This window comes from Octopus bimaculoides, chromosome 5 (genome assembly GCF_046866305.1).
Source record: "Octopus bimaculoides isolate indiv1 chromosome 5, ASM4686630v1, whole genome shotgun sequence".
NCBI classification, from domain to species: Eukaryota; Metazoa; Mollusca; class Cephalopoda; order Octopoda; family Octopodidae; genus Octopus; species Octopus bimaculoides.
In genome coordinates this window covers 89,357,558-89,383,918 of record NC_142932.1, presented here as the reverse complement: position 1 = coordinate 89,383,918, position 26,361 = coordinate 89,357,558, and the positions used below count along the sequence as shown (strand labels likewise).

At 34.8% G+C, this 26,361-nt stretch overlaps 1 protein-coding gene across 48 annotated transcripts in view; it reads right to left on the bottom strand.

Moving 5' to 3' along the window:
* LOC106869124 (sorbin and SH3 domain-containing protein 1) overlaps positions 1 to 26,361 on the bottom strand; it is a 487,488-nt gene that overhangs the window by 305,168 nt on the left and 155,959 nt on the right. For all 48 annotated transcript variants that reach the window (XM_089352588.1, XM_089352590.1, XM_089352584.1 and 45 more), the window contains exons 3-4: positions 14,529 to 14,581; positions 5,197 to 5,349 (exon numbers count right to left, since the gene is read on the bottom strand). In XM_089352588.1, coding sequence (XP_089208714.1) covers positions 5,197 to 5,349; positions 14,529 to 14,538 — 163 coding nt within the window. In that variant the 5' untranslated portion in view covers positions 14,539 to 14,581. The remainder of the gene's footprint in view (positions 1 to 5,196; positions 5,350 to 14,528; positions 14,582 to 26,361) is intronic.

The window sequence follows — 26,361 nt, the reverse complement described above, 5'->3', positions numbered from 1 at the left end:
CCTCCTACTCACCTGGAACATGCAGCATTTGCTTTTGCTATGACAAGAAAGAAGTGATGCTCCCAATATTAGAATCACTAATCAAAACAAGAGGTACTTCAGTACACTGTCCACCAGTTGCTAGTAACAACCTTATCATACAGCAGTCAGCATATCTAAACCAGCCATTGAAAATGAGACTCACTCATCATCCAATGACAATCAATTTTATCAAAAGACAATGAAGAAAGCCTTGTTACTCAAAAATGATCAGAAGTGTTTTTCCCACTTCTGTAATGCTACTGCAAATCAAACTGTTAACACACACACACACACATTACAGGGGTTTTTTTTGACAATAACTTCTTTGGACAATGAAACTAATAGTAGCCCAACCAACTAAATAATAAGCCACTGCTCATTGTAATGTATATTCTTCAAAAACGTTAAAGCACTGGCATATATTTCATGACATAATATATCCTTGTGTGGTGGGTTCAAATCTTCTAATTAGTTCATATCAATTCAAAGTTTTAAACTATTTTAAACCTATAACAAATCTTTCAGTTGCTTTAAAACACTACATGTCTTTAAGCCTTTAAAAGGCCACAGCAAAGAAGCAAGCTGTTTTATGGCCCAGCAGACCATAATATATCCTGGTATTGATAAAACAACAGAAAGCAAAATGCATATGATATAATTAATGATCAAATACTTTGAGATGACAAATATTTTGCTAATGACTTGATTAATGTTTGTGTTCAGTGAAATTAGAATTTTTACCCCCAAAACATGAAATTTTTCTAATTGATAATGATTTTGGCTCAGGAGTGTATAATATTAATTAGTTGAACAAGTGCTCTATAAGATTTAGAAGTGAAATTAATTGCTTTAAATGAAATTCATATTATATATATTTAACATAATAAAGATAAATTGTTTAACTGAAAGCTGTGATTGAAATGAACCAATTTAACAGAAATTATTAGAAGTTACTCTAATTCATTAAAATTCAGAAAGCAAATATCCAATAGTATACATAAATTGACATTGTATTTCTGAAAATGTTTACAGTTTTTCAACTCCATTTTTGTACCATTATTTCAAATGAGTACATGTATTTTGGAATTTGAATCGATTAAATATTTTTGAATATTTGAATTACAACTACTGGATATTGTCTATGAAAGAGTACTTTTGTGATGGTGGAGTTATGTAAGAAAGGCTTTTATTTTTGTATCCTTGAATTTAACATTAAATTTTTAAATATTAAATAAAAGCTTTTTAATCTTTTGAAATGATACATTTAAAACTCATATCTTCTTTAATGGAAAAGAACTTACATTTGGTACCAAAGAAGATATTTCTATAACATTTATAAACATTTCAAATAGATATACATTACAGACAGGAAAGATCCCATTTAACAAGAATCATTTTGTTTTAAGAATTGATCCTTTAATATTTGTCAAGTATCAGTCACAAAAAGATAAAAGGTCGGTTTCATTTTAGTGTGACTGAAATAGACATTTAGTACCTAAACTCCTCTAATGAAGGGATACCAAAAGTAACAACCATTCATATATTGAAAAGCACATTCCTAAAATAATGCTGTTGTTACATAAAGAATTTGAATTATGAAAATACATCTTTTTATTGTTAGCTTAGATGAATTCATTAGGACACTTCAGTAAAAGAAAGAAATTAGAAAGTATTCCTGGATCAATGACAAATATCATAATCTAACCTTTCCATTTTCATATTTTTCTGTTTAGAAAACTTGTAATTATCAGTTTTGTTCAACCTTCAGTTTCAAGAGGAATTAAATTTTAAAAATCTTTATGAGCAAGAAAACCTACATATACAACAATTCTTTAAAGACCTTGTTAGATCTTTCTTACTGCTGATTACAGAATTTTACTTTCCAAGTAAGTGAAGAAGTCTTATCTCACATCATCATACTGTTGAATTAATGACAGATTCATCAACATGAATGGAGTCAAGAAACACTATGAAGAATAAAAGACCATCTGGATAAAAACATCATCTTCCAGTAGGAATAAGAGTTAAATAGTCAATATAGATCTTTATAAGATTTCCATTTTTTTAATGTTTAGAAGTTAAGAATTACAACTGGAAAGGAAAACAGGTAAACTGTTCACTAGGTAGAGAAAAGTGTCAATTATTTATACATTATTGTTGGTGCTGCACTGCACTCCTACTAGTCTACTGCATTTCATTGTACATATGATACCATAATGAAGGACCATAGAAGTACTCAGCAGTCATGTGTTCAAATCACACCATCTACCTAGCTTCGAGAAGCATTTTCCTAATATCACTTGAGCTAACTGCCATCAATGGGTACTTCTACTTTTTAAGTCAAGTAGTTGGCTACATTATTGACTGCCTGAATGACCATACAAATTAATATAGTCATTAACTGATAAAGTTATAACACACACATATATATATATATATATGACCCCTTGCTTTTTTAGAGGAGCTTGAATAGGTAAATTTCTTAAAGACTAATCATTTTTAATATGGGAATAACAAAAGTTGACATAACTCTTCCATCTAGAATATTATAGAGATAGGGAATATTATAAAGATTTCAGCAGAACATAAGAAGAAACAAGTGCATTTTTCTTTATTGTTTAATTATCAAATGACAACAAATAAAATTAAAAAATTAAAAGAACAATGTAACATGATTTAATCAAAGAGTCACCCACCTAAGTAAAGCTGAAATAAATAAATAAAATTTTGAAAATAAAATCTTTAAAAAACTAATTTAATGGCAGAAGAATTTATTAAATTTTTTTTTTGTTCAGTTAATGAATAATTATGCACATGACTTTAACTAAATGTGTGTGTACACACAGACACAGACACACACACACACACACACACATGTGCTTATATTTAGTGGATCAATAATTAATTGACATAAGTGCTAGTGATGCACTACTTATGTAGATTGGATATTTTGCTTTAGTGAAATAGTTGTGACTAAATAAACAATTACTCTGTGAAGGCAGGGAAGTAATTTCTGATGAGCTGACAGAAATAGCACTATATTTGATCAGATCAATCCCCCTTTTCCTGCTGGTGAAGAGATTGTATAGACATTTGTTTACATTTGTACAATATATATAATTACACATAAAACACTGGCTAAAACTTGATCTACTATAGTCCATTTACCTTATATATATATATATATATATATATATATAAATTCATTTAGTTCCTCACAAATTTTTGTTGAAATGGGAGGCATTAAATAGCTTTCTTTTCTTTTACCTTTTACATGCCAGAGATAATTTTCTGTCATGCCATTGATAAAAAAATTAGGTTGATTTTCCATCTGCTTACTTTCTTTAATAGACAAAAATTTGACATTACTTAGCTTCAATGAATTAACATTGACCAGTGTCTTCAACATTAAACTAACATCAGTTTTCTTTCTTGGCTTTTATTTACCCCATTATCAGAACACTGAAGCAATACACATGTTATGTAAAAAGATTTTCCTCAATTCATCTACACTTAGTCACAATTTGAACACAGAACCCTTGCCCAACTAATTGAATTTCACATGGCTGTTTGACAGTAGGATATGAATTACAGCAGATTTAGCTCTATTTATAGCACCTAAATCTGCTGTAAATCATATCCTATTGCCTAAGTGAAGAAAGGCAAGATGGTGACAGGTAGAATGCCTTTAGTTGATCAGGTCCACTCAGATGATCTGGGTCTAAATATCAGAAACAAGTGAAGCCATTAAAGTTGAATAACTTGAAGAGCACAGCAATAATAATAATATATCAGTGGAAATATATGAAAAGTTGACCACTAAACCAAGTGATTGACTTATCTCTTTAATCATTGTAACTTGTTTAGAATAACAAAAAACTAATTGTTTCAAAAGCAGTCGTTACTGCAATGTTGCACATGTTACTATTTAACTGTTTTATCTATGTTATTTGTGACATCTGTTTTAACTTCTTATTAGAGATCAAAAGACATTTTTTGAACTCTCATCAAGATAAATGTCAGACGTCTATCACAAATCTGCATATGAAAAATTAGAATATCTTATAATAACTGTGGGTTAGTTTTTAGGGCAATAGATTGCAGAAATGTTACAGCATAAGACTGAATGCTTTGAGGTACTGAATTCTGGCTCTTTATGTTCTGAGTTCAAATCCCAACAAGGGCAATTTCACCTTTCATCCTTCGGGTGTCAAGAAAATAAAGTACTAGTACTGGAGTCAGTTTAATCAACTGATATTGGTGTGTCCCAGGCTTTTTCATGCAAGAAATAATGGCTGAGAACCTCAGATGAACTTTCTTAAAGCTGCTTGCATTTTAAAGGTAAATAGGGAATAAACCTTAGTGGGCAAATTATTCCTATGAAGAGCAATGAATCCAGGTACTCTTGGCTTTGTAGGGCATAATGCTACACAAATCCTATAATTATCAGGATATAGGGCATATACGGCATTATACCCAATGCAAGTTCATAGAAGAATAGTTGTTAAAGCACCACTGGAAGCTGTCTTCATATAACATGTAACCTGTTAAGTCCTCATCCATAAGACATGACGACTAAAATTTCAAAATGAGTTTTGGACTCTAAAGTGTGTAAAGTATAAGGTTTGACTATGGTTGAACCTATAAACATGATAGATAGAGTGAAATTGTTCAATCCAGTACCAAAATTATTTTGTAAACTTGCTTTTGCTAATCACTATACTGTAGTGCTTGCACATATACAATATTCAAGATACAATATTTTCATATTCATCAGAATGTCAAGTTATGATAGTTGCATGCTTTTTTCCATGGTATGACTGTCATACCAAATCTTTTTAACAGTTCATTGAAAATTTACCTCTGCACTATGTTGAGCCACACAAAGCAAAGGCCATAGCAATATGAACAAGGAATTCAAACACAAAGAATCACAGCAGATAAGGCTAACTTCTTTTAAATTCATATCCCATTACAAGTGTCATGCTATATGTGAACTACTATCCTCTAATAAAAGGCACTACACTAATTTTAGCTGTCAGCAGAAAAGGAGTTACTGATTTACTAGTTAAGCTCTAAACTAACTCGAAATTTCAAAGGTGTTTGATAATTTATAGTGCTAATATCTAATTTCTTCAGACAAAAATAAAACAACACAAGACAAGCTTTTGTTACCTTTTCTTGAGTCCACAGTGATTTTCATATCTGGATTTGGAGTGGATGTCTCTGGTTCTGAAGAGAATGAGGTGTGTAGATTGGCACCGGAACTTAGAGAAGTACCATTCTCATTGGTGAACGATACCGTTCTGAAAGTATTCTGGCAAGTATCTAATGAAAAAGAAATGTACATAGTGTATTTGTTAATTCAAATATGGTCTACAATAGTTCACAGCATTTTAATTTATAAGAAATTTAAAGAAAACATTTTGTCATCTTGTAACTTAGTTTTCACTGGTGGTATGGTGGTGCAAAATATGATATTTACATGTCATTGAGGCCATAGTAGTGTTGATTTTTTTTGGGGGGGGGAGTTATATATATATATATATATATATATATATATATATATATATATATATATACATGTATATATATATATATGGGTACAGGACATTACCAATGGTGCAAATAACATGAAATACAAAAACAAACGAGGAAAAAATGAGTGAAATACGTAAACAATGAGAAAAAAATGGAAAACAGGACAAGTTAACACAGAGAAAGGACCCTTCATCAGTTGTTGGCTGTCTATTTAATCCTCATTTCGAGCATTCAACAACACTATGAGTCTTCAAAGACAGTTTGCTCCCATAAAGAGAGAGAGAAAAACACGCCCACTCGTTTAAACATACATGCAGGAAAAGAAAGATGGTCACATGAGGAGAAGAAAGAGGAACGATGGTCACGTGTGAGCAATGAGAGAGAGAAAAAGAGAGAGAGAGAGAAAAAGAGAGAGAGAGAGAAAAAGAGAGAGAGATAGAAAATGGTGAAGGGGTGGGAGAAAAAGGAAATTAGAAAAGGGTGGAGAAAGAAAACTATATATATATATATATATATATATATATATATATATGACTGGATACTAAACTCTCTAATAGGACATGGAAATTAAAAAGTTTGTCAGCAACACAGATTGAAACAAATATTATCAAACCAGTAAGAGAACCCCTAAGTGGTTGCCTTGAATTACATCTTATCACCTTAAAAACAAACAATGACACAGTGGATAATATAGTCTTAGATACACAATGAATGTAAAAAGATGGGTTAGACATGATAGGAACGCCTTTAATCACAGGTCTAGGGCTGACATGTTACTAAACATCTATAGTGATTGCAATAAGATTTTGAACTGCATCTCAGTATGAATAAAGACTTTTGTTTAGTAAACACAGAGATAAACACTCTTGTATGAGTGGAGAATATGGTACATTCAATATATTACTGGTATTTATTGACTATAGTGTGATGAAAACTAAAATCACCTTCAGTAGAATTATCAGAATAAAACTATAGCATGGTTCACTAATATTTTGTTTAATTTTTCTACTATTTAAAACATTTCACATGGTGTAGATAAATATATTTGTCTTTTACACCAGAAAAAATTTATAGAAGATAATACTGCAAATTACACAAAAAACTAGACAGTGAAAACCCATGTTATTGTTTCCAAAAGCCTAAGATTTAGCTTCAGTTTCTTAGTGTGAAGAGAATGAGGGATAACTCTACCACCAGCCCCTAAATAGAATGCAGGGCAGCATTTCCAAGTGAAGTGAATAAAATTAAGTGTACTGCCCAGAGACATGACAAAATGTTTACCCCACTTAAATTAAATTTAAACTTGTGACTACTGAGCTGGTAGACCAATACCTTATCAACTCAGCTGCTTTACATCTGATAATCATTGTTGTTGTTTAATCCCAGGTCAATGGTCAGTAGGTCAGTAGGCCTATGATCAAAAGCATTCCAACTGTGACCACCTTATTTTTTACTAAGGCACAGAATCCAGGATCACCATTATTCAATGTTTCCATACATTTTGAAAGAGAGTGGTGTGATTTGAAGGAAACAGAGTGCCAAATAAACTTTGTGCAGTATATACTTATACCTTTTCATCCTTCCAGTGTCAATTAAATAAGACAATGAAATACTAGGTTAAATTCAGTTGACTGCATTCCTCCCCAAATTTGTGATCTTATATCAAAAACACATATTTTGTAGAACATTGCTAGAGGACAAAGCAAGAGCTAACTAGTGACACACACACACATATATATATCAGGGTCGTGCGGTGATCTTCCTGGCTGGGGAAGCAATGACCAAAATTTTCTGTCACATACATATTTGAATCAAATTGACATGTTCGTATTATACAGCTATTTTTGAAATAAAAAAATCACATTTTATATTAAGGGTGTCCTGTAATTTGAAAAAGTATAAAATATTAGTTGAATAAATGTATAAAACTATGTGCATGCTATCTTTTCTGACAGAAGCAAAATGTCAGTTTGCTTCCCTTTTCCTATGTAAGTGTTATATAACAATGTAAGATTATATATATCATAGGTATTGCAAATTGACAGAAACTTAATCCAAGTGAATAAGTATCTATTAGCATCTAAAACTATTTGCTATTTGCTCTTACTAGAGAAAAATTGTCTTTGTGGCATTTTTATCGGAAAAAATGTTAAAATATTATACTGAAGAGGATGCAACAGCTCGTGTTGCTTCCCTTGCACAGATTTTTTTTTTTTTTGTGTCGTCTGCCACTGCTTGTCGTCTCATGCTAATTCCGACAATAAAAGAGTGAAGCCTATGATGTCATGTAGTTTATATTAATTTTACAGAACATTAGAAGAATGAGTTCTAATTTTGTTTCTATAATTTTTAAGGGAAGCATTACTTCTCATGCTTCCATGGACCACACACCTATGATACAGAGAGAAAGAAATCTTGTGCAGACACCCTACTGTCCTACTAAATACTATGCAAAATCATGATGGGTGGTAGGATTCACTCAGGCAAATCTGAGCAAGCTTGATCTGATGATGATTATAATGATCGGCACAGAACTGCCAAGGTTTTTCTTATAGTTGTTAGAATGCAGGCTTTCTTGGTAACATTTTATTTTCAAATAATATTAATTTTGAGTGAACATCCTTGAAAAGACAAAAACAAGGAAAAGAAAGAATTTGCTGAAATTTAGAATTTCATTTTTTTAAATAAGACTATTAAATACAATGTATAATGGACGAAAATGCTAAGTGGTTCTTTAAAACACATGGATTTAAACTGATATAAACAGGCTTTTGTTGTTTTGTATAACCTAAGAATGAGATGTCAGAGTAACTCATAAACCACACCTATTAATTGGGTGTCTTTTTTAATATTTATGCAGTCAAAGATGCCTGTATGTGTGGCAGCAGCATTGCCCCACATGTGGGAGAAGTACTCTATTCTAGGTTAGTAGTTGGGGGATGAAGTACTTTCTGGTCCTGAAGAGGAAGACCAATTTTTGTAAAGCACTCTCTACTATGATGAGATGTCCATCACCAATATTAGTGAAGTGTAGCATTTGGAGAACCCTTAAGGGTTCTAGCTGCATATAAATAAATCATGTATAATGGAGATGAGGTATGATATTGTTTTATTGATATGTACAGCTATTGACTCTGTGCTGTTGAAGGAGACAAGATTGGTATAACCCTCACTGGAGAATGTTTATAGTTCCTTGTTCATGAAGGTTTAGCATGAGGCATCTAAGCTGCATGTGGATAATACTAGGGTCTGGAAATGAAGAGTGAAGGGAAAGGTGGTATCACTTACACAAGAGTGAAAATTGTTGAATACATTCAAGATGCTGAACATTTATAATCTTTTCAAAATGTATATATTAAATGGAATGTGTCCCTTTATTTCTGAATGCTTTCTTGTAAGTACTCCTTCAAGTAGTTCATAACATAGACTAGAGTTATTCTCACAATAAGCTCATAATGTAATAAAATATTTGTTTTTAAAAATTAGCTTAGAATTAAATTCAGCATTATCACCATTATCATCCCCATTATTATTATTATCATAATTATTAAGCTGCCAGAATGGTTAGCATGCCGGGCAAAATGCTTAGCGGTATTTCATCTGCCACTATGTTCTGAGTTCAAATTCTGCCTTTCATCCTTTCAGGGTCAATAAATTAAGTACCAGTGAAACAATGGGGTCGATGTAATCACCTAGTCACCTCCCACAAAATTTCTGGACTTGTACCTTTAATAGAAAGGATTATTATTATTATTATTAAGGCGGTGAACTGGCAGAATTGTTAGCATGCTGGGCAAAACACTTAGTGGTATTTTGTCTGTCTTCACATTCTGAGTTCAAATTCTGCCAAGGTTGACTTTGCCTTTCAACCTTTTGGGGTCAATAAAATAAGTACCAGTTGAACACTGGTGTTGATATAATCAACTTACTGCTCCCTTGAAATCACTGGCCTTGCGTCAAAATTTGAAATAATAATAATAATAATAATAATAATAATAATAGTAGCCGCCGCCGCTGCCGCCACCACCACCACTATCACCATCACCATCATCAGAACTGTGGATTGGAAGAATAATGAGGGCACTGGACAAAATCAATCATTTTACATCTGCTTTCCATAATGACATATGCTGGAAAGAGTGTCACATCCCAGATCAGATTGGTATTGTTTCTATAAGTAGAGACTCTTCTTAGTGCCAACCACTCTAGGATGTAATAGGTCCATTTTATCATGGCATCAGTACTAAACAGTATGCTATATTCTCAGCAAGAGTAAATTCCTCTCTATCCTATGTTGTCTCCATTTGCCAGCCACTTTATAGAGTGTTTTGGGTGCAATTTATTGAGGTACCAATAATAAGGGTCGCTTTCTGCAAGACGAAGGGTCTTGTCTACAGGATGTAGTGTCTGTTCATTCACAGAAAACATGAATGGGATGAACGGAAGAGTGATGTCCTGGAGGGTGACAGCAGGGTGACGAAAAGAGGCGTAACATAAGAGGTGAAATGGAGGATTGAAGGATAGCAACCAAAGTGGTGATTAAGAGAGAGAGAGCGAGAGAGAGAGAGAGAGAGAGAGAGAGAGAGAGAAAGAAAGAGAGAGAGCGAGACAAAGAGAAAGAGAGAGAGCGAGACAAAGAGAGAGAGAGTGAGTGGGGACGAGCAATAGCAATGACCACTCAAAAATGAGTGTTAGACACCAATGAAGCAGTTGTGGTGAAGCTAACAGAGCCAGAAACGAAAATGTCTCGAAATCTTGGGTGAAATCACTTATACCATAGAAAATGACCTGATCATCTCAATCAAACTGCTTCCAATCTAGTGTAAATTTCTTGTTTCGTTTCCGAAAAAAGAAAAATGTTATGTTATTTCATTAAAATTGCAGTAACATAAAAGAACGATAATTTACCTCAAAGTGACATAAGAATTATCTCCCTTGAAAAAGAACAAACGTTCTATTTTCATTCAATCTATATACCTACAGACACAATGATATTTACACATAAAATTATATAATCTGTAAACAATTTCAAATTTAACGCTTTTAACTCTTTCAAGACCTAACATCAAATATATTGGGTCAAAAACCAACTTTTACCCAAAATTGCAGTTTTTCTCCGGTGTGCGTATGTGTGTGCGTGAATGCACCGCGCGCGCCCCGTATGTGTATATCTATGCGTAATAATAATTTGTCAACCTTACGATTATGTGAGACCATGTCACTTGTTTACAAGCAACATATTCATTTTGCGTAGGGTTTACAATAAACCACTACTAACTACATGCCATTAAAAAAAAATGTTTTGTACCATAAGTCAGCACACAAACTACAACCACAGACTATGTTTTTCAATCTCTTCTTCACTTTCTTGTCAATGTAGTTATGGCCGTTGCCAGTGTCATGTAAATGGCACCCATGCCGTGAAATTGCAGTTGTGACGTTTGTCGGGTCATGTAAATGACACCTGTACCAGTGGCACGTAAAATGCACTCATTAAACTCTTAGAATGGTTGGCATTAAGAAGGGCATTGAGTCGTAGAAACCATGCCAACAACCATGACAAAACAATAACAATCAAAGAGGCTTATAAAGGGAGAGCAGTTGTCTTAATGGACACAGTATTCTATATAACTCTAGTACTATCAATATTGGAAGACACAACATATTATGAAAAGGCCCAACACTATAGTCAACAGAAAATAATGAGAGACCTAAAATCCATGATAAACCTATACAGAGGAGGGCTCACCGACAAAGAATATGACTATATGACCAATTTCAAAAGTAAAACCTGTCAATTCTACGGTATTGCATCTATAACTATTAATTTAATAAACCTAATTTCTGTTCTAGTTGTCACCTAATTTTTTTTATATAATCAGAGAAATTAAGTCTATTACTATGCATTCAGGTCTACTCTGTTCAACAACAACCCCAACATGAATGATGGAATACACTGCGTCAACAAACTAAAATGTAGCATTTCCTGCTATGATAAATCGTACCTTAAAGACTAACTCAAAATCAGAAGCAAAATTTTAATGGCCCTGACCCCCAGATCATTCTAAAAAACCAATTGTTGTATCACTATTAGTGAAAACACATCCTTAACATCGTTTCGACTGCATGCATCCCAATGACTAGCCCATCTCTTCTGAGCCTGAAGACACTTCAATAACCATTGGACATTCTACAAAGCATAGGTGAGGCCCACAAGGGAATGAGTATATCTCACACATTTGTAATGATGCAGCTGCTGCTGCTGTACAAATAGTCACCTTAAACCACACCCAGGAAGGGGCCACCTGTCTGGTTTAAAGTTACTCACAGACACAGTCCAGTCTCTGGTCTGCAGATGCATTGTCCCCTCTTTCTGCCTTTTCTACTTTAAATATAATGGGCTTGTCTCTTTGGAACTGGATGAGAATATGCCTACTCCACTCAAGCAACTTCGTCTTATTCATCTCTCTTCCTCTTACCATGCCTATGGTATCTAACCCTTCAGCCCCTCACTAATCACTATGCTTACTACTTCCTTCCCAGAAAATCAACCCTCTGGAATTCTCTCCTGTTCAAATTTTTCTTACAGGCATTCGCTTACAAAGGTTCATTAATGGAATCAGTCTCACTTGCCTAGGAGGGCCTATGAAGTACATGGACATAGCACCTTTCTCCAGACTGCAGCAAGATACACAAAGCAAGCTGCAAAATGAAAATGTGACAGCCCATTTTTTATACATTTCCATACTTAGTGTTCAAAGTTTGAATATTATTATTATTTTTTTTATAAATGTCAACATATACAATTCTATACTTGCTTATTCATCAATAACATCTAATTTTTAAATTTGTAATGTCATTTGTTTAAAAGAATTCTTTTTACGTTATGGTTTCAATCTGTTTCATGTAAATATTAGAAGCAGAGCATTTTAATGCAGACAAGAGTTTTTCCCCATTAGTTGCATTGGAAAACAAACCAAGTTAGTAGCTTTGAACTGGAACTTCCATATGATTCCCTGACGTGCTAGAAAGTTTTAAAAAGGGAAGGACACATTGGGTACTGTACTCCTCGATACACTATGCCTGAATAATATATTGGAAGGATATGGTTAGCATGCTTTGATTAAAGGTCTGAAGATAACAATAACAATTGGCTATAAATGATAATCCATGACTAAATGTGTCCTAGGGACACGACTTAAAACTGTTTTCATTAAGTGTTGCTCAAACGAGTCAGCCCAGTAGAACTAATCCGTCTATACATAATAATCATAGAGATTTGGAGGGATTTGAACTCAGCACTGCACATTAACAAAACACTGGTTAAATTTACATATTGAATATGTGTTTTTCTGTTTGAATTTGTTACAAAACAAAACTACTGTAACATTGAGGCAATGCTAGAGTAGTATGTGAAAGAATGAAAGTTTTATCAGATTAATCTACTTCCTATACTTTTATATATTTACTAGTTTCAATCAATCATATTGATTCCAATGCTTATTTCAGTCTATCACTTATCTGATCACTCTCTATCTGTCAAGCTATAAAGTTACAAGAGAAAAAGACAAAATACCAAAATATATGTTAATATAAGCATGGGACTAGAGTCTGATGAGTCTTCTGCAAAGCTACAGCCTTCATGGATGCAAAGTCATTGGTCACTCTATGACCAGGCATTAACTTTATTTCTTAAATGCTTTACTACTCTATACTTTAGAGTGTGCTTCTTTTTCAGATATATGATACTTTGACAATACCATCATCGTCATCATCATCATTGTCATCTAACATCTGCTTTCCATGCTGCCACAAGTTGAACAGTTTGACTGAGAACTGGCAAGCTAGAAAGCTGCACTAGACTCCAATCTGATTTGGCAAGGTTTCTACAGCTGGATACCCTTCCTAATGCCAACCACTCTGAGAGTGTAGTGCATGCTTTTTACATGCTACTGGCATGGGTGCTAGTCAGGCAGCACTGGCATCAGCCATACTCAAGTGGTGCTTTTTATGTGCCACCAGCACGGGTACCAGTCAGGTGGAACTGGCATTGGCCGTGCTCGAATGGTGCTTTTTAAATGTCAATGGTACAGGTGCCAGTTGGGCAGCACTGGTATCAGCCCCTCACAAATGGTGCTTTTTTTACATGCAGTAACTATGATTTCACTCAGTTCAACATGTCTTTACAAGCACGCCATATCACCCAACGATTGACGGGTGCTTTCAAACAGCCCAGTTAAGCGACACTGGCAATGGCTATGACTACGATCTCACTTGGCTTGGTGGGTTTTCTCAAGCACGGCATATCTCCAAAGGTCTCGGTTGCTTGTCACTGCCTCTGTGAGGTCCAGCGTTCAATATATATATATATCATTGTTTAATGTCTGCCTTCCATGTTGGCATGGGTAGGATGGTTTGACAGGAGCTGGCCAGGCAGAAGACTACTCCAGACTTCTGTGTCTGTCATGGCATGGTTTTTACAGCTGGATGGCCTTCCTAACACCAACCACCCCCATAGAGTGGATTGGATGCTTTTTACACGGCACCAGCACTGTCAGGGTCATCAAATAACATGCAAGACAAGGAATTTTTAAGAGGGGAGGGGAAATTGGAGGAGGTGATCTTGTATCAGATGGTGAAAGTTTAGAGTGTGACTGAGAGAGACAGAAAACAGGTGTCTTGCTGTAGAGGAGGTACATGGTTACCTGGGGAGAGAGAGAGAGAGAGAGTAACAGAGAAAGAGATGTTTGGCTTCTGATGCACAGTGGGAATGAACCTAGAAACATGATTGCAGAGTAAATTTAATTAACCACACATCCATGCTAGCATCTTTGTAAACATACAATCTTAGATTTAATTGCAAATTAAAATTTAATTGTTGCTTAAACAAATAGAATATTTTTTAAAATCATTTCATTCTATTATTATATAAAAAAAATTAGATATATATATAAACATTACATTACCAAAATTCATTCGGTTATTGGTTTTGTATACACCTCCATTAGACAATAAACTTCTGAAATAAAAAGAAAACAGAGTAAATAAAAGGGAATCACTTTAAGAATATGGAAAAAAAAAATCTATAACTATGTCTTGTTTTTAATAATCACAAGACAAAAATAAACTTAATTTGCTCCCACCTTCACTGGGCCATGGATTACCTTTAATTAATAGAGTTTGCACTGTCAGAACAAGTTTACAGTTTAAAAATAATTTCTTCCTTTTCTCCCCATTAATCTCAGAGTCCCTGCAAAAAGAAAAAAGTCACAAACCTCCCAAGCCTTTGCTGACTTAGACATAAAGAAATGAAAGTAAATTAAACTGATTTTAATTTATCATTCTCTCTCTCTCTCACACACACACACACACACACACACACACTGAACACAAATGTAAAATACAAAAACAAAGGTCCAGTCTGTCCATGGGACAAGGGTTCACCTGTTTTCTTTATTTCTGTGTTAAGTTAAAATAACCTGTTGATGTATCTCTTCAATAATTAAGTTTTGTGGGCACATAACATGTTCACAACCTCTGATGTACAGAAGCAAAGAATTTAAAAGATATCAAAAAATGACTTTGAGGTGAAAAAAATTCAAGCAAGCATTGGTCGGTTCAACTAGTCAGTGGCAGTAATTCTTTCCTTATGTGTTCCACATGGCACAACAGACAGGAGATTGGTGTCAGTTAGTTGGGACTCCAAAATGACAATTCAATGACAGTTGCTACTACACAGAGAGAAATAACCAGATTGGTGATGCCACTCTACCATCCAATAGCATCATAAAACACTACATGGGTATAACAGCCTATGATTTCAAGGGAAGATTTACGCAACGCACACACACTGCTTCAGGGACAGAGAAAACTCTACCACCACGGCGAGCTGGCAGAAACGTTAGCACACCGGACGAAATGCTTAGCGGTATTTCATTTGCCACTATGTTCCGAGTTCAAATTCCGTCGAGGTCGACTTAGCCTTTCATCCTTTCGGGGTCAATTAAATAAGTACCAGTTACGCACTGGCATCGATGTAATCGACTTAATCCCTTTGTCTGTCCTTGTTCGTCCCCTCTTATGTTTAGCCCCTTGTGGGCAATAAATAAATAAGAGAACTCTCCCACCACCCCCATCCAGAAATTAGTTCCCCAGTAGTGCAAGGAGCATCCTTGAAAGGGCTGGCTTCTTACATGGAGTTCACAATCGCTAACTCTGCTTCCCTGAGAAAGTACATACATTTTAGCAGCTTGCAGTATCCATCAATTGGAAAAAAACAAATGTATTCTGTTGTTGTCACCAAAGATACACCCTATTCATGAACTTTAAACACTGACAATCTGAAAATAAAACCCAAGGCTAACTGAATCAAAAGTATATAATGCCTGTTGCTACTATCATAGTGGCCTACTATCATTCAGCTGCATTAAAATCATACAGCCATGCTCAACACCATCAAACTGATTTTCTCCACAAAAATGTCATTCCACACAAAATGCCAACTAACAGACACCAACATCCTATCTGCTCTACAATGAGGATCATATAATGAATGAATTGCTGTCACGAACTAGCTGAAGTATCTAAGTGACCTAAACTGATCAATGGAGGCCTAAATATTTTAACCTAGAGGCCATTATAAAACCTCTTTTAAATTCACAGAAGTGTTATGCACTCATGAAACTTCAAGTAATGTGAAGGTGAGTCAACCTGTTATTAAATGCAATTTCAAAGTAAGTAAGTGAGTGTGTCTGTGTGTGTGTGTGTGTGTTAAGTATTAACTATTGGAAAGAAGAGTACTCAATACCATGGTATTTTATTTTGGCCAAGTCAGCCTCTTTCTACTCTGAGTTTCACCTGTAGATACACAAAACCTTCAGACATTCTGTGACTTGACATCTTGCTCAACTATCATTTATATTTTTCATTCATTACCTCTAATATTTATCATCTGCTGATTCCAAATTGTATACTTGAAACATTTGTTCCCTCTTCTTTTTCTTTTATCATTTCTTCTTTTTTCTTTTCCTATTTCTTCTTTTTTCCTTTCCTCTCTATTCTTCCTCTTTTTTATTCTTTCCCATTTTTTTTCCTTTCCTTTTACCTAGTCTTTCTTTTGCTCTCCTTTTTCTTCTTTCCCTCTTCTCCATCCTCCTCTTCATTTTACCCGCCTTTATTTTTATTTTTATTTTCCTTCTATTACTCTCCTTTTTTTCCCCTCCTCTTTTTCTACTACCTTTCTTCCCTTCAATTTTCCTCATTTTTACCTCTTTATCATACTTTTTTCCCTAACTATCACACCCTTTGACTAGAAAACTTTAACTATATATATGCAAACCCCTCAATTTTCCAGTCACTACTTGTCTTAAGATCCTGTGTGCCTACAGCTGAAACTCAGAGTAGCAAGAGGCTGACTCAACTAAAATAAAATATATAAAATACACACATGCATATAAGCACACGCACACATATATTTCTTTAGTTGTACTTGTTTGGCAAGTAATTTAATCAAAAATCATGTGTTGGAACTAAAACAACTGCATCATCATAGAGCTATTGTAGCTATTAAAAAACTTTTACTTTTACTTTTGTATACATACCTAATAACAAACCTATTGCAAAATAATAATACAGTAGGCTAGAATAAATAGTATATTTAGTAAGTATAGTGACAACTATGATGTAATTGTTCTAGATATCATTTGTTTGATTTATGTCTGCATTTACATGCTGGCAATGGATTGGAAGTTACATCCAGATGCCCTTCCAGATGCCAATTCTTATCTATTTTCTATTATCATTATTTCTATTATCATTGGTCTTCACAAGCACTGAGCTGTTACAGGACATATTGTTTACAGGGAATATAAATATATCACGATCATATTTGCTCAAATGGTGTTATGCAAGAAAACACAGAATGTAAACATTCACATACACACACACACACACACACATACTATTACTCAGCCTAAGCCTATAGTAGTAGATATTTGCCCAAGGTGCCATGTAGTGGGATAGAACCCAAAACCACACAATTATGAAGTGAGCTCTGGCTAATAAAAAACTGTTATATTCATTAAATATTTTACATACACACACACACACACACACACACACACACACACACACACACACACACACACACACAGAGTTCCCTAAAAATATTCTGAAGCACAAATGTGGATAGATAGTCATTTGCTTAAGATTTTAAGATCAAGGTTATGTATCATCAGTAAACGCCTTACTGAGCTTTCTATCACCTTCCAAAAGGAAAAAAAATTTTTTAAGAAACTGGTACCTATTTTCCACATCTCACTGAACTGAAACAATGTAAAAAAAAAATAGGAAATGCCAGCTGTGGATTTAAACGTATGATCTGCAAGCAAGTAGTCTGATTCTTGATCCACATTGCCTCTACCCCTGCAATTCATTGGTAATTATTTTATCTGCCATGGCTGGATGAGAGACAGTTAGCAACCAGTAGGACTTTAAGCCAAAATATTGAAGTACATAATTAGATTAGATACAAGCATAGCACAAAACCCCTGAGACAAATGAATTCAGCACACAGAAAAAAACCCCAGAGATGTGATGGCATAACTAGGTTTCAATCAACACCAACTCCACCAGCTCAATTTCTGTTACATGCTGGTGATGAAGTGACTTATTAAATAAAACAGATGATACCTTAGGGATGGCAAGAGCTTTCATTCATACCAAATATTCTAACAAAAAAGCCACTAAATACCCTTTCCAGATTATGTATGAACCTACATACACTCTTCCATCTGCCATTCACCACCATCACTACTCACCAATCCTACAGAATCTACATCTGACAGTAGTTACATGGAATTAACTTCTAAAGTTCAGATAATTGATAAAAATATTTCAGAAAAAACTGATAAAACAGGATTACTAACAACATTTTTTTAATTTCATTTTATTTAAAGAGGGTGAGTTGGGTTTAAAAAGGAAAAAAATAAACAAGAACAGAGAGAGAAGGAAAAGGAGGAAATACTTTATTTCTTTTTTCAAAAACATTTAATATTATTTAATAGGGAAGTGATGACGTCAAAACATGAGATCAGCCAACTACATAAATGCATTACAGAATTTAATTATCATTATCGTTATTATTTATCTTATAATTACTAAGCATAGTAAATTAGCAGAATTGGTTGAGTGGTTGAAAAGATGCTTTGTGATGTTTCTTTTATTAACTGTACTCAAATCCTACCTTTCTAAGGTCAATAAAATATGTACCAGTTGAGTACTAGAGTTGATATAGTTCACTATCGCTAAGCTTGTAACCTTGTGTCTATGTTTTTGACAAATACATTAGTTAAGAAGTGATACTTGTCAGTGCGAGTAAAGTCAGAGACATGTAAGATTTTATAAAACTCTTGATAGTTCTATCTACAACACTGCTATCTCTTGCAGTACATCACAAAATGAGTTGGCACTAGATCTGACTTCAGTGGGGAATTGATAACTTAGATCGGCCTAATTTGTTAGACAGGATGGCAGTTCTAAGCCTAGCCAAATTCAATTTTATCTTCAGTAATTGGATCACTCAATGTACAGTGACATCTGTTTGGTGATCCAACTAAATGGCCACACGTTCAAAGCATTTTGCATCATATATTTAACTGGCCATCATTTCTGCATATTTTGGCACTGAAGTCACTGTTGCTGCAGAAGTTGGTCACATTGCTCTTCTTCAAACAGGGACACAGGAAAGCTATGTCTGCATATGCAGACATCACTGTCTGTGATGGTGTTAGACACATCAGAAATTGGGTGGTCAGCACCAAACTAGAATACCAGGAAGTAACAGGTGCATACATTAACTAGGACAAGTTGGTAGGCTTGCAACTCAGCCTCTAGAGAGTCAGTCTACGTAGGATGATGGTTTTTATCAACTGGACCCAGTAAAGGTTTTAGGTTTAAACCAAGCTTTCAATGAAGAAAAATTAGGAAGAAGTCATGAGCAGAATTTCGTTCAGAATGGGTTGAGAAGCTGAAATATCAGCAGAGGAGTTTAATGTCTAAAATCATGTTAGTAGTGTACTACAACTTGACTGTAGTACTAATGTCCCAGAAAATATTTGACCAGATTGGAGCATATATTCTTTCTTTTCATGTAGAAGGAGTGGTTCCATTAGTCACAAGGACTTTTCTGCCAACAACTTCACCTAGGAGTGTTTTCAGTTATGTTGTTGATAATGTGCAAGGTATGTGTTCAGAAATCTCACGCATCTGTGAGATTTCTGAAGGATGGTGATTGATGAACAGGTGTGGTCATTATTCATGCAACACATATCTTTTTACAGATCACTTTTTGACTAAGCTTCATTCCTAGACAATGGACAATGCAGTCAGTGGAACTCAACATTCAACAAGAGAGTAGTACAAGTATAAGTGATTATGGCCTTTTAAAAAAAAATCATCATTATTGTCAGCTTTTTACATAACACAGGCAAAGTTGACTTAGAGAGAATGCACTGTGATATTTGTTCTTGTTTTTACACTCCTTTTTCAAATCCTGTCTAACGCACTAATGATTCTTCCAAGCCAACAAAGATTTAGAGACTGGTGAGTATTGAACCAAATACCTTACCCTAATTATTTTCATCTTTTTATGTTCTAAGTTGAAATCCTACCAGAATTGATTTTTGTACTTCAGGCTTCTAGAATTAATCAGACAAGTACCTGGTATAATATACTGGGATAAATTTGTTAATCTCTGCTAAGGTAGTACTGCAAGAATATTTAGCAATGAGATCACTATGTCTAATGTCGTGATTTGCTAGAATGTTACCTACGTCATAAAAAAAATCTGACCAATCAAGACTTCACGTAGAACCAGCTCCAACAACATTTTCATCTTCTGCATGCTTCTTTCTGAGCCACACCACCACTATATATTCAGCACACCTTAGCTACGAACAACAGACAGTGACCCAAGTGCTGGAACAACTCAAAAGCAATGAACAGACAGCAAACAAGATTCACCAGAAGACAGTAGTACAACCAGCAGCTAACCACACTGAACAAACAGCATCAACAACACAAGGACCAGTTAACCCCTTGACTGTTGCTACAATCACACCAATCCAGGAACAATAATCTTCAAACTCTCTCAATGTATTGTTGTTCATAGTTATGACATTGTTTTTTGTTTACAAAAAGAATAAATATATTTTTTATCTAAAAACTCAAACAGATATCAGTGTTTTTCTTCATAAGAGTAGCATAATGCCATACTAGGGACATTATTATAAACCCACTATTATGAGTTCAAACCCAACTAGCATCAGCTTTGCCTATTGTCTTTTGGTGGGGTTGATAAAATAACTGCCAAAAGATATTAGGCCGAATCAGTTTATTACACTCCATCTACTTTTAAAGAAATCAATATCTGTAAATTCATCATCATCATTTTAATGTCCATTTTTTTTATATTCACATGGGTCAGACAGAATTTGTTGAAGTAGATTTCCCTACAGCTGGATGCCCTTCCTGTTGTCAACCCTCAACTGTTTTCCAAGTAAGTTAAAACTTCTCCATAACCAGCCATGTTTTCATGGAAGATTCAAAACGAAGGACACTATTTGCATGGAGGTGACATTTCTTTACAGATATTAAATGAGCTGAAAGCAAGGAGACAGTAACACACACATAAAAACACACACAGATGTGTGGGGGGGGGGGGGGGCGTGTGTGTGTGTGTGTGCGCGCGTGCGCACTTGTGTATATACTACATTTGGTGGTGTATAGGACAAACCCTACTCATTTCTTTTCAAAAAATCAAATCTAATGTTTCATCATACACTTTGTATCCCATCCATAATAGCCACATTAGACATAGCAATTTTTTGTTACAATTAAGAATAAAAAAATAGTACATCTTATACAGTGGCATACACACACACACACACACACACACACACACATATATATATATGTATATATGCATATATATATATATGTATGTGTGTATATATATATATATATATATATATATATATATATATCTGCATATATATATATATGTATGTGTGTGTATATATATATATATATATATATATATATGTTGCGTGAAAAAGTGCCACACCCTAACAGTTGAGGTGCGTGAAAAAGTGCCACACCCTAACAGTTGAGGGAACCCGTGGAAGAGGTAGGCCCAGGAAGACCTGGGCTGAGGTGGTGAGGCAAGACCTTCGTACATTGGGCCTCACCGAGGCGATGACTACTGACCGAGACCTTTGGAAATGTGCTGTGCGTGAGAAAACCCGGCAAACCAAGTAAGATCGTTGCCAGTGCCCCTGGACTGGTTCTTGTGCGGGTGACACATGAGATGCACCATTTTGAGCGTGGCCGTTGCCAGTACCGCCTGACTGGCTCCCATAGGATTTTCAAGCGAGATCTTTGCCAGTGCCCCTGGACTGGCTTGTGCGGGTGGCACATAAAAGACACCATTTCGAGCGTGGCCGTTTTCGTGCGGGTGACACGTAAAAGCGCCCAATACACTCTCTGAGTGGTTGGCGTTAGGAAGGGCATCCAGGTGTAGAAACTCTGCCAAATTAGACTGGAGCCTGGTGTTGCCATCCGGTTTCACCAGTCCTCAGTCAAATCGTCCAACCCATGCTAGCATGGAAAGCGGACATTAAACGATGATGATGATGATGATGATGATATATATATATATATATATATATACATATACACACACACACACAATAGGCTTCGTTTCAGTTTCCATCTCATATGGCTTTGGTCAACAAGTGGCTATAAGTAGAAGACACCTGCCGAATGCACCATGCAGTGGGACTGAACCTGAAATCATGTAGTTGGGAAGCAAACTTCTTGCGACACAGCCATACTTGAACTTAACATAAAATGAGAGCATTTATTCTTCATTATTTTAAGATGGATGGGTGCAGTAAATAAACCAGTTGATGTTAATGCTTGTGAGTTAGGTATGTTAAGCATAAATACACTTACAATAAACAACCAGTATGGTTGTTTAAATAATCTACACTTGAATTTGTAAATAGAATAAAATTTGCACTGACTTCACTCCTTTCAACATAATAAGCCTAGTGACAGTTGATCAACAAATAAAATGATTTAAAAAACCCCACAGAAGTTGATTCAGGCACCATCCTACTTGGACTCCTCACTATTATTGTCATGGTTCTTAAGCCCCAAGTCAGGGTTGATTGGCTCATTGGTTAGAGTGTCAGGCTCAGAATCATGAGGTAGTAAGTTCAATTCCTGGACCAAGCTGTGTGTTGTGTTCTTGAGCAAGACACTTTATTTCATGTTGCTCCAGTTCATTCCACTGTTGAAATGAGTTGCAACATCACTAGCGCCAAGCTGTACCGGCGTTTGCCTTTCCCTTGGATAATATCAGCGATGTGGAGATGGGAAGCTGGTATGTATCAGCAACTGCTACTCTTCCATAAACAATCTTGCCTGGACTTGTACCTAGGAGGGTAACTTTCTAGGTGTAATTCCATAGTCATTCATGACCAAACAGGGTCTTTACCCTTTATAGTAAAAGGCATTCCAACCCCCATCTTCCTCCCATGCATTGTATGCCCAGGGTTACAATATTTAATATAGCCATTCCATTTTTTAAAATGGTACAGTTTAATATGAGGAAGATTTAGCTGCTATTTTTAGCAGGTCAAGCAAACACTTAAAAACTCCCATGTTGACTTGGCTTTACAATCCTAAATTGACAAGGTGATTACAACTTTTTCAAATCCCAAGTAACTAAAGAGTTTGGTGCTTGTTTCTGGTTTATATAATATTAAGTAGATGAGAAATTGATCTTTGACTCATGTTATGGAATGTTGAACTCACACAGGTAGATATTTCTCATTAAGGAATTTTAACTCAGCTTTCTAACAAATCACTTGCTAATTCTAATCAGTACCATTGCATACAACACCAACCTGTTGACACTGAAGTTCCTATATACAACTAAGTTGACTGGATAGCTGAAAGTTAAGTGTCATGTCCCACAACACAATATAGTGTGAGATGATATGAACCAATCTTTCAGCTATATGTTTAGTAATCGATTGACTCAGTCATCCTTGTTCTCAACGTAAGTTTATAAAATACAGATTAATTACTAAAACACCTTTTAACTACTTATGTTAGTGAAGATCATCACTGTTCTCTTTCAACTCTAGAGATTATCTATGGTTGTTTATTTAATAAGGATTGGTGTTTTTTATAAGCTAGTCAAAGAACAGGACAGTATCCATTACCTTGGCAGGTTCATTCAACCAATTCGAACTGATGAAGATGATACCCAATCAGAACACTTTGTACTTATGAACATCTACAAAACACCAGTTTTATAAGAATATCTTTTTTACTATATGTGTTGATATTTCCAAAACAGATTTTACTGTTCTTTTCTTCTCTTGCATTACACACAAATATGCTTGTATAAATGTCTATGGTTGTACATGCATGCACATTCATACTGTCCCTTGGGATGAGACATGTAGCTATTTATTATAATTACCCCCTCACCTATTCCCCACCTTTAATTATCTCACTTGTAAACCCTACACACACACACACAGCTTTGTCCCCATTCACTTCTCATACCTTGAGGTTTCCCATAGACACCTTATCACTGCTGTTTTCTCTCTTTCCAGTTCCACCCTAGTCACTCTGTAAAGTGGCTAGCATTAGGACAGACATCAGAGCATAGAAACCAGGCCAAATCAAATTTGGAACACAATGCAGCACTTAGATCCATCAGATCCAGTGATACCATGCCAGCAAGAGATGATGACGATGACAAAGACAATTAGAAAGCCAATGATTATGATGATTAACTATGATTTCAAAACTAAGTAGAGGGAGAAAATCTCTGCTCAGGTAAGATGACTGTCACAATTAACATTCTAAAGAGATTTAATACCTATTTCTAATGATATATCACAAGTAACATTTCCAAGAGATTTGGAATCTATCTCCAGTAATCAATCACAGGTGACATTTCCATGAACTCTGATACTTATTCTCAATGAATCCATTAAGGTAATGTTAACAGATCTGGTACCTATCCTTAAGGATCTATTACAGATAATATTTCCAGGAAATATGGTATCTGCTGCCAGTAATTTTTAACAGGTATCATTCCAAAGAGATTTGGTACCTATTCCCAATTAACCATCACTAATAGCATTCAATGCGATAATTCATTCTAACAGCTAGTTGAACTGAAACAATGTACAATAAAGGGTTTTGTCAAGAAACACTTTTTTCCTGCAGCATATTTCAACTGATATCCTATAAGTAGATTTTCCAATGCAGTATGTCTTAAATCATCCAGTCTTTACAGTTGAATGAAATTACCCAATATATTTAATTATCTTAGATACTTGACTTATCAACTTTAGAAGGCTGAAAGGTAAAACAATCATAACAGAATTCAAATGTAGAAGTAGAGTGCACACACAAAACCAGATCTAGTTTGGCCCCCTAATGTTTGCACTGACTGACTTCCACTACATTTTAGCATATTTAATTACACGTGATATCTAAAGAAAAGTATAGCATGTGGTGTGTACATTAAATACGCCTGGAATGTTGTTTCATGTTAGGTGAAGCCTAAGAACATATCTAATGTAGATATTATAATTTTAAAACAATACCAAACCTGCTCTGCCAGAGCAGTTCAAAATATGGAGGGAATCCAATGAGAAAGAACTTGAGCTGAAAGTGTTTAGATGATACAATACCCAGAAACATGGATGGGGAGGGGTGTTGATGTTTTGATTCCAAATGGAAAAATTTATAAAATCAACACTGATATAATTTTCTAGTTTTTTGGTGTTGCTTTTTTTCTTAATTTCCTTGTTTTGGATTCATTTTATGATGGTAGTATTAATGGGATCAAATTTGGAAATTTGGGTATTTCACTTACTCTTAAAACAATTATTTATTTAGTCAAATGATCTCAATACCACTACAACTCAAATCTTAATTAACTTAGGATGTCTAAGACAATCCATGCATTGAGATTTGCTCAAGAGTATAGTCTAACTGTAGTAGTCATAAGCTTTAATTCATGATCCAAGAGTCACTAGACCTATACTTTAACCTTCCAACTAATGTCATACTATCAAATTTTTGATAGGTGCTGTAACTTTAATAGGTAAACTTTGATGAATATAGACCACAATTCAACTTTAATTCCAAACTGAAACTGCTTGAGCATCACAACTACTATTGTATCCTTCCTAAAATATACAGTCCATGTACTTTGTTAAAAAATATTCAGTATCCTTCTAGAGGTAAACCCTTTTGTACACACATTCAACATATGACACATGCATGTGCATTTTATGACTAGCAGATAGGTATAAAACAAAAGAAACAGTGTGTTATAGGAATCATTAGGCAGTTGATATAATAATGTGCGCTGTAGGAATGGTAATGTTTGATATGACCTACCATTTTGCAGAGTTGATGGTGTAATGTTAGTCCACACACATAATATAGAAATGTCGAGTAATCTTCAATTAGGATACTAATTCAATTTAAAAATAAGAAAGTAAAGGGAAAATAAATATAACTACATCAGAGTATCATCCCTTTCATAACTCAAAAACTTCATGTTTAATAAAAGAATACTAACTGATATTCACTAATTTCTTTTAGAACATGATAGAGATACAATTTGAAGTGGGGAAAGGTGATACAAAAAAATAATTTTATATCATCTTTAGTAATAAGGCAACAAATTTCACACCA